The 10,619-nt window shown below is 28.2% G+C and overlaps 1 protein-coding gene across 1 annotated transcript; it reads left to right on the top strand.

Annotated features, from left to right (window-relative positions):
- The first annotated feature begins 3,515 nt into the window (after window positions 1–3,515).
- LOC131175483 (cuscuta receptor 1-like) lies at window positions 3,516–9,993 on the top strand. Its single transcript, XM_058139896.1, has 8 exons — window positions 3,516–3,951; window positions 4,104–4,259; window positions 4,368–4,442; window positions 4,533–4,688; window positions 4,787–4,861; window positions 7,094–7,246; window positions 7,647–7,796; window positions 7,888–9,993. Exons 1-8 carry the CDS (start codon window positions 3,564–3,566, stop codon window positions 9,951–9,953), a joined length of 3,219 nt encoding a protein of 1,072 aa, XP_057995879.1. The 5' UTR covers window positions 3,516–3,563; the 3' UTR covers window positions 9,954–9,993.
- Window positions 9,994–10,619: the final 626 nt, after the last annotated feature.

Genomic DNA, 10,619 nt, shown 5'->3' with positions numbered 1-10,619 from the left:
AAGAAATCCACCCAAAGTAATTAAAGGAAATGAGTTTGGGGGTGGCATTTTTAGGGACAATCATCAAGAGAAAATGCAAGATACAAGTTTAAAGTATCAAAGTGTCCCTCCATTTTTATGTGTTTTGTAAAACATGCTAGCACTTGACAATTCTCATTATCTATTTCTCTCCTCCATATATATATATATATATATATATATATATATATATATATATATATATAAAAGAGAAAGAAAAAGAAAAAAAATAATAAAATAAGAAGTGTACCTTTTGTTTTCAAAATTGAAAATATTATCATGCTTTGAATCCTTTTTCCCTTTTTCTTTTTAGCCTCATTTTGAACCCCATGGCGCCCCATTACATCCCTAAAAAGACCTTTAATCTCTTGATAGTACTTGCTACATTAGTGGAGATAGGAGTAGGGAATTTGCCTATGGGATTGGAAAACTACTCATTCATTCATTCATTCAATTCTATCATTCTATATAGAGACACTTTGACTATTGATTGTTCTAGAATTCTTTTTGAGCATGACTCTTTCTTTTGATTGGTTGTTTGGGAATTTTGAATGATAATTGACTTGATGGCTAAGCGGTGAAAGCTTGGATAAGCATTAGATTCTTTGCATTTTGAAGGATGGGTATATGGATTGTTGGTATGGCTAAAGGTGTGTTAAGTTACTTTAATAGGCGATTTTCATAGCTCTTTGGACAAGGCACCCCTAAAAATTGCATTATATTTTAAAGTTTGCTTGAGTTTAAGCAAAAGCTTGAGTTTGGGGGTATTTGATACATACATTTTGCATAGTCATTTAGATTTAATTTCATAGCCATTTTATTTGATTATTAATCACTTTTAGCTAATTTCATTAGTTATTTAGATAGTTTTTCATAATTACCAATTTTGGATTAATTTGTAATTTTACTTTGTTTTGTAGGAAAAATGGTATTTTTGAGGGACTAAAAAGAAATTTTACCATTGAGGAGTGATTTCTACAGCCAAAGATGTCAAAAACAAGTTTCAAAGTTGAAGTATGCATTGGCCAAATTGCGCATAACTTGCCGCATAAGTTGTGCAGTTCTGCACAAGGAGAAGAATCAATGTCCCAAACCTGCCGAAATCTGTATAAGTTGCTGCATAACTTATGCAGATTCGTGCCTTGCTTATGCGACCTCATGGAAAACTGCATAACTTATGCAGTCTTGCACCCTCCTCATGCAGCTTCGCACAGAGAGCCAGAAACCAGCCGAAAACTGCATAAGGGACTGCATAACTTATGCAGTCCACTTATGCAGTTCCATAAAGTCTTCATAATGAGCTGGCAGAAGATTCCCTCATATAAACATACCTCAAACACACTATTTTAGGGCTCCTTGTCAGAAAAAATGATATAAATAGGCTCTTATCCCATTTTAGAAAGGGAAGAAAAAGGAAAAGAAGAGGAGCAGCAGCTGAAGAGTCAAAAAGGAGCAAAAAAACATCACCCCCTCCATTTCCAGACAGATTTGGAGTTTTTTTTCCTTTCCTGCATATTTCTTACCTTTCTTATATTGGGTTTCTTAGTTCTTAGCTTAGATTAAGGTTTTATTTCCATATTAACTCAGAATATCTTGTAGATAGTATGGATAGTGAGTAGTTTTTATTAGATTCTGGAGTTGGGATGTAATATTTGAGATATTTTGTAGATTTTGATTAGGTAATCCATATTTTGTGGTCTTAATGAGGTTTATTCATTTCTTGTGTGCTCAATGACATGCTTAGTGTAGGATCCCATTAAGTGTTGTTCTTAATCTATGGTTGAGGCACCGAAAGGAGAAAGCCTTGTGATAGATAATCAAGAAATTGGACTTAATTAACTTAGATCTAGACATAGACTAAGGATTAAGAGGATTTACAGATTAATTAAGGAACTTAATGGGTCTTGATTAACTTTAACTCCACGAAAGTAGGATTAGATTGATTAAGGCACTCTTTGTCTCACTCGAAAGGGTATTCAAAGGATTTAAGAATTAATCTCCTTAAAACCCGTAAGTTCCACAAGATTAGATAACCAATTTAAAAATCCCAAAGTAGTTTGAATATGAACTCTCGAACTCCGGAATCGCCTTTTTATCATTGTTAATTTCTAATTGAATTTAATTACTTGCCATTTTAAATCTTGTCATATTTCAATTTGCTTATTTTAATTTGATGCAAATTTAGTTAAATCATTACTTTGTTGAATAGATTAGTGATTTAACACATATAGATTTCATACTTCAATATCCATCAATTTATTGCTTTAATTTCAAAAATAGTTCAAATTAGTCAAATTTTTATATCAAAAATTCAATCATTAACACAACTCCTTGTGAGAACGATATCTTTTCTATATTACTTGTACGACCCGTGCACTTGCGGGTGGGACACATCAAATAACACTCTCACTAACACACACCACATCATCGATAGACTTTGATTGAATAAGTTAACGATTGTGAAAATGCACTCATAATTGAAAAAGACATTAATATGTTGAGATAGAACTGAATAATTATTTAGTTGAATTTACATTACATTGTTATTATTAATAAAAAAAAATTCAGTTAAATTTTGTGTTATAAATAAGCTTATTATTCTCTTTGAAAAAACAATTAATTAAAAAAATTAATTAATTAGATGAATCTAAACTCTTGAAATAATACTACTTATTATTAGATCTCCACCAAAAAAAAATTGATGTAACGTTATTTGAACGATTTCTATGGTCTTATGATTTCAAAGTGAAGCTAAATTACAGTGTTGGTAGTACGAGAGAAAAAAAAAATGAATTTGATTTTAGATTTTATATGATTATCTAGGAATGAAAATTATTTTTTACTTAAAAAAATACTTAAATATTGGCAATGATATATAAATTATACTTGTGTAATATGAGTGGTAATTCATTTATTGTCAATAAATCGATGGGCATATATCCAGAGAGAAAGCAATTCTTATGTTGATTTCTTCTTAGTATATTGCCTCTTGCAAACTTAAACACTTAAATTCCCCATTAATATCTTATTCCCTACTTATAACTCTATTTATTTTTTATACCTTGATGATAAATGTATGCAATATTATTTTTTTATTTGATTTGTATGCAATACTGTTACGTCACTTAATTCAGGTTTTTTTTTCCTTGTTTTTTTTTTATTTTATAAAAAATTAAAATAGGAATCAAGATATTTTTATTAAGAGATATTTAGCGATAATGTATATAGAAGTGATGCTTCTAGTGGAAAATAATTACATTTGATAATGAATATAGAATGGAACAAGAGGAAGACTTTATGGTTCAAAATGATAGCTTTTAAAACCAAATAACACGCTCATTAAATATACATCACATCAATGATGTTAACAATTATGAAAATGAAATCATCATTTAATTAAGAAGACTTTAATTAGACATTATTTTTCATGAGATAGTTTAATTTAATTACAAATGCATAAAGCCATGACCCTATATCTATAAAAGGCTAAAGCTTATGCATTCTAAGATCACAGCAAGAGATACATAGCAAAAAGCAATATTAAAATGGAGGTTATTAAAGAGTTCCGTTGGGCATTGCTAGTGATGATGGTTTTATTATTACATGGAAGTTGGCACTCTTATGGTTGTTGGGAGACTGAGAGAATTGCTCTCTTGCAACTCCAGGCTCATTTCAATTATTCTCCTCAGTTTTACTATAATTATTATTGGGGGTATTACAACTATTATTCTGACGATGTCAAGTGCTGTAACTGGGAAAGAGTCAGGTGCAGTGCCGCTACAGGGCATGTTACCCAACTCTTATTTTGGGGAATAAGAGGTTGGAATCCCTTCGAACATTGGTATCTAAATGCCTCTTTGTTTCTTCCCTTCCAACGGCTGAAGATGCTTGACTTGGGCTATAACAACATAGCTGGTTGCATTAAGAATGAAGGTCTGCCTGTCTATTTCATTACTAAAATTAATAATAATCCAAATTAAATGAGTATTTGGATATCCATCAAAATGCAATTTATATTATCTTTTCTTTCTTTTTTTTTTATCTACTTTTTTATTTATTAAATATGTTTACTTCTCTTTATGCAGGTTTTGAAAAGTTATCAACGCTTGAAAATTTGGAGTTTCTTAATTTAGGTGATAATAAGTTCAACACTAACATTTTATCATCTCTAAGTCATCTCTCATCTTTGAAATATTTATATCTATATGAAAATGCAATGAAAGGAAGAATTGATATTCAAGGTGAGTATTACTATCCTTCTCTATCTTTATGTGTCTCACACAACACACAAACCGTACCATTATCCCTATTATTTTGCATTTAACGCTTATTATCACTTATGGGTGTAGAATTGAATAATCTAACAAATCTAAAAGAGTTGTATCTCATGGACAACAAAATTGAAGGTTTTAAATCTTTACATGGTACGAATAATTATTTCTGAACAACACTTTATTTTGTTTTCTTAAATAAGTAATAAAAAAATTAATATATAAGTGTTTTTATATATGCAGGTGGTGAAAAATTACTAAATATGAGCAGTCTAGAGTATCTTTATTTGGATGACAATAACTTTAGTAATGATATTTTATCATCCATTAAGGGGCTCTCATCTCTCAAAACTCTACGGATACCATATAATCTATTGAAAGGGCCATTCAATTTGACAGGTTAGATATTTTTTCTACCTTTTTATGAAGTTACTAATTGATTCAATTGCTCATTATTCATAATCATTTAATTATTTTGAGCTTTTTTTACTAATCAGAATTGGATGCGATGAACAATCTAGAGGAGCTGAGCTTGAGCGGAAATAACATTACAAAATTTATCAGCTCAAGAGGTATTGATTACATACTAATTTAACTTTTTTCATTTTTTATTATTTTAAAAACAGAAATTTAAAATTGATATTTAGCTCTTTCCTTTTTGAAACCATTGGTATTTAGTTAAACGTATAATAATATTTTAAAATATTATTAAAAACTATTTCCACAATTATACATTCGGAGATTTTTCTTAACTTATTGTTTAAAAACTTTCCATATTATTAAGAAAGGGAACGTGATTAAATACACATATGGTAAATATTTGAGTTAATTTGCTTTGTACTTTTGAACATTAAAATTAAATCTGAATAATTTATTTTTATTTTTTAAATATAAACTTGTTAGTTTGCGAGAACTTATATTTACATTTATATGATATTTTTTTTTCTGATAAAATTTTCTGAATGTGTCCCCAACCATAACACCTTTATTGTATATATTTTTTTAATTATTTGTAATGATAATACATTTTAATTTGATTTATCAATTCGATTTAAAATTAAAAATAATCTCAACTCAATGTAATCAATAACTTGTTTCAATCTATACAAAATTTAAAATAATCTGAATTTAAATGATTCTAAAAAATTTACTTTATACCTTTTTTACATTAAAATTAAATTTAAATGTCTAATTTCAATTTATTTTAATTAAATATTATGTTATAAATTAAACACTTAAAATAAAATTACAATTATATATGTGTGAGAACTCATATTTATTTTTATACAATGCATAGTATTTTTCTAATAAAATTTTCTTAATGTGTATTGACCATAATATCTCTATTGTAAATTTTGATTTGATTCGCCAATTCTATCCATTGCTGAACTCAATGCAATCAATGATTCTTTCAATCTGTATAAAATTTAATTTAAAATATCTAAATCTGTATAAATAATCTAAAGCCAACTAACTCAATTAATTTATATTTTAATCCTAAAATTAAATTAATAACAATATTTGTAAACAAAAATTAATATTTTAATTTAAACAAAAATTATTATATAAATTATTTAAGTTTAACTTTAAATTCTTTTTATATAGCTATTCGAATAAAAAAAAAAACGTAAATTATATTGATCCGTTTTTGTACCCTTATTTATTTCAGCAACCCTATACATATATAATTGTATGATTATAAGTAGAAAAATTTTGTCCTATTACAAAGGAAGCATTATTTAATTAGATTTTTTTTAAAAAAAAAAGTTATATTAGAAAAGAGTATTAGTTGAAATTAATATAATTTTTTACAAGGATAATAATGAACCTAATAGTAAAAAATTCAAATATTTTTTTGTACAATCGTAATTTTTTGAATTTTTTTAATTTCAAAACTTTTTTCTTATAATTTAAGATTTAATTGCAATTATACTCATTTGAATAAAAAAAAATATTTTTGTACATTTGTAATAATGAAGCCTAATCGTAAAAAAAAAAAAGAAATTCAAATATTTTTGTAATTTGAAAATTTTTTTAATTTCGGAACTTTTTTCTTATAATTTGAGATTTAATTGCAATTATAGTAATTTGAATAAAATTTAGAAAAAAAATATTTTATAATAAAATTAAATAAAATTAAGTTTTAAGTAATTCTCATCTTTGTACATGCCATTTACATTAACAAAATTCATATACTCTTAACAAAATAAATTGATTGCTTTTCCAAGTTACAACTGAACAAATTCATAATTAAAATATATACTCTTAACTATGCATTGTGAATGATGAAATTTATACAGTTAAAGATAACAGATAGGAATTAGCGAACACAATTTGAGGATGATTATTATTATATATCTTTATGAGATAGCAATTCAAACATCTAAACTAGAAAATCATAGATATACAAAATGTCAAATTTTTCATAAACCAAATGGCAAAATCATAGATAGTAGTATTATCTTCAAAATTATGTCATTTCTAATTAAAGTTAATTGAAAAAATAATTAAAAAAACATAAAAAATATTATGCTAATAATTCATTATTTTTATGTTATATATCATACTTTTCATGCAATTGTTTATATAACAAATCCATAATATTCATAAAAATATATATTATTATTTGCGTGTTTAATATGTGGCTAGTGTGTGGATCTACCCCATTTTTGAATTTTGTTTTAATTTTTGTCCAAATTGCACCACTATATTGAATTTTTTTTAATCCATGATTTTTTTTTCATAAAATAAATATTGAATATGTTATGAAATTTGTTTTATTTTAACTTTATTCTCACTTGTAGAAATCAAAAGTCCAAAAAATTTGAGCATCCTTTATTTAGATGTCATCACCGTAGAAGGAAGAAGCATGCTATTAGAATCATTGGGAGCATGGACCCATCTCAAGACCCTCTATCTGAGATACAATAATTTCAAAGGGACAATATTTGATCAAGGTTAGTACGTAATTAAATATGCATATAACAATTGCACTACTTTTACGAAAAATTAAAATTTGCTGCTTCTTTTAAACTGGTTTTAAAGTGATAAATGTGAAAGAGCTATATTTAGACGGGTCTTCCTTGGATGAAAACCTTCTCCAAAGTCTTGAAGTATTATCTTCTCTTAGGCTTTTGTCTTTAGTTGAATTGAATTGCACCCTACCAATCCAAGGAAAATTTTGTTTTCTAATATCGCTGTTTTACAAAGAAAAATGATTCCATTTTAACTTGGTAGATAACACAAGGTTAAACTTCACATTAAAGACTAATATAACATTATCCCTTTCCTAATATATATTTGAATTTATTATTATTTAACTGATTATTATTATTATTATTATTATTATTATTGTAGGCTTGCCACATCTGAAGGATTTGGAGTATTTGTATTTGGATTACTCTATTGTCAACAGTAATTTTCTACAATCAATTGGAGAGTTGTCCTCCCTTCAAACATTATCATTGCACAATTGTGGACTTGATAGTACAACGTTTCTAAACCAAGGTAAACTGGATATGGCATTTCTCAATTTGAGATCTCTTTCATCTTAATTAAAGATTTTAGCTAAAGGTTTTAATAAATGAATTATTTTCAGGTTTGTGCAAATTAATACATCTCCAAATGCTAGATATTAGCTACAATGATTTCAGTGGTAGCTTGCCTTTGTGTCTAGTGAATTTGACATCCCTTCAATGGCTAGATCTCTCTTCCAATCACTTTATTGGGAACATCTCTTCATCTCCACTTAGGGGTTTAAAAAATCTCGAACATCTATCACTCTCAAACAATCTTTTCCAAATCCCAATCTCATTAAGTCCATTTTTCAACCATTCAAAACTCAAGTTCTTGAATGGTAGGGGTAACAAAATATATGCAGAAATAAATCATCAGAATTTGAACCCAAGGTTTCAGTTAGAGCGGCTTGATTTATCTGATGGTGGATATAGTGGAGCATTCCCCAAATTCCTCTATCATCAATATAACCTACAATTTGTTGATCTGTCACATATTCAAATGAGAGAAGGGTTTCCATCTTGGTTGTTACATAACAACACAAAATTAGAATTCCTTTACTTGATCAACAATTCTCTCTCAGGGCCTCTCCAATTACCACTTCATTTTCATACGAATTTGTCATACTTAGATATCTCAGACAATTGCTTCCAAGGTTATATTGCACCAATGATAGGAACATATCTGCCAAGAGTAAGATATGTAAACATGTCGGGAAATGGTTTTAGAGGTAGTATTCCCTCTTCATTTGGAAATATGAGCTTACTGCAAACCTTAGACTTATCCAACAATAAATTGTCAGGTAGTATACCAGAGTATTTAACCATTGGTTGTATCTCATTAGTTGAGCTCATACTTTCAAACAACAGTTTACAAGGCCAAATATTTTCTAGAACCTTTAACTTAAGATTTTTGAGAGAGTTACAATTGGATGGCAATCAATTCACTGGCAGCATTCCACATAGCTTGTCTAACTGCACTTTTTTACGAGTGTTGGATCTTAGTCATAACGACATATCTGGTAAAATTCCATGGTGGTTGGGGAACATGTCTTATCTTGAGATTTTGGATCTTTCAATGAATAATATCTCTGGAAATCTACCATCTAACTTTTGCCCTGCAAACATACAAGAACTTTATTTGTCTAGAAATGGGCTGCAAGGATCTTTGAAGGATGCATTTTATGGTTGCTTTGAGCTGATTGTGTTAGATCTTAGCCATAATAATGTGACTGGAAGCATTCCGCCATGGATTGGAAAATTTTCTCAATTGAGCTATCTAATCTTGGGTCACAACAATATTGAAGCGAAAATCCCAATTCAGTTGTGCAATTTGACTCAATTAAGTTTGATTGATCTTTCTCATAATCATCTTTCTGGTCCTATTCTCCCTTGCTTAAGATCTACAAGCAACTCATATAGGCAACAAGATGGTTCATATAATGCTTCTGCTCCTGTTTCTATGGATGAACCTTTAGAGTTTACAACAAAGAGTATATCCTATTCTTACCAAGGAAGCATGCTATCTTACTTCTCTGGAATTGATCTCTCGTGCAACCATTTGACAGGCCGAATTCCTACTGAAATTGGAAACCTCAATGAGATCCATGTTCTAAATTTGTCTCATAACAGTTTGACAGGAGAAATCCCAGCATCATTTTCCAACTTACACCAAATTGAGAGTTTAGATCTTTCACACAACAACTTGGAAGGAAGCATTCCTTCTCAGCTTACTGAGTTAAATTTTTTGGCTGTTTTTAATGTGTCATACAATAATTTATCTGGCAAGATACCCGATGTTAAACAATTTGCAACATTTGATGAAAGCAGCTATCGAGGAAACCTTTTTCTCTATGGATGTCCATTGAAGAAAAATTGTACTGAAATATCATTACCTCCATCAAAATCAAGAACTTCAATTGAGAATAAAGAAAACAGTTGCTTCATCGATAAGGATGCTTTCCATGCAAGTTTTGGGGTGACTTACATTATGGTGTTGTTGGTAATAGTTGCAGTTTTGTACATAAATCCATATTGGCGACAAGCATGGTTTTACTACATTGAGGTGAGTACAAACAATTGCTACTATTTTATTATAGACAATCTTCCTTTTTTGTCCAAGTTTAGATTTTGTAACTTTTGTAAATGAAATTTATTATGCAAATATTATGTAGGTTCTTTTTTTTTTTTTTTTAATTTACTTCAATTAACCAAGAGATTGAATCTCAAACAGTGATGTAAAACCTGTGTTTAGAATACTATATTTGCTCCTAGCATTGAATTTTTTTTAAGCCTATGCTTCAGAAAGCTGCCACATGGTCTATTATTTTATTTCTTTAATAATATGATTGAACTTATTAATATCTAAATTAGATTAATTTTATGCAAATACTATCATAGAAAGGACTGAGCAAAGCAATTCTTTCTGGTTTGTTCGATAGATGGCTAATTATTTTGCCTAATCCAAATTTGTACAATCCGAGAAGAGCTAATTTTCTCCCAAAAAATAATCTCAAAGAAAAAAGAAGAACAACTTAAACTGTTTTAAGAAATTCACACAATTGTTTATATATATACATATTGGAAATTCACACAATTCAACTGCTTACTATTAATCATTAAGTGCTAAATGCTAAATGCAACACAAGTAAGGGTCCAATAAAATAATAATATTGGTTAAAAAAATTGAATAAAATTTAATACCTTAATATCTGAAAAATATAAAAGAATCAATTTAAAATTGTATTTGAGAAGAATGAAAATTTAAATTTGTACATATATTTGACAACTTTTTATCCAACATGTTAATTGGAAT

Source organism: Hevea brasiliensis, chromosome 17, assembly GCF_030052815.1.
Source record: "Hevea brasiliensis isolate MT/VB/25A 57/8 chromosome 17, ASM3005281v1, whole genome shotgun sequence".
NCBI lineage: Eukaryota > Viridiplantae > Streptophyta > Magnoliopsida > Malpighiales > Euphorbiaceae > Hevea > Hevea brasiliensis.
Note: the sequence above shows the minus strand (reverse complement) of the source record. Positions and strands in the feature narration are given on the sequence as shown.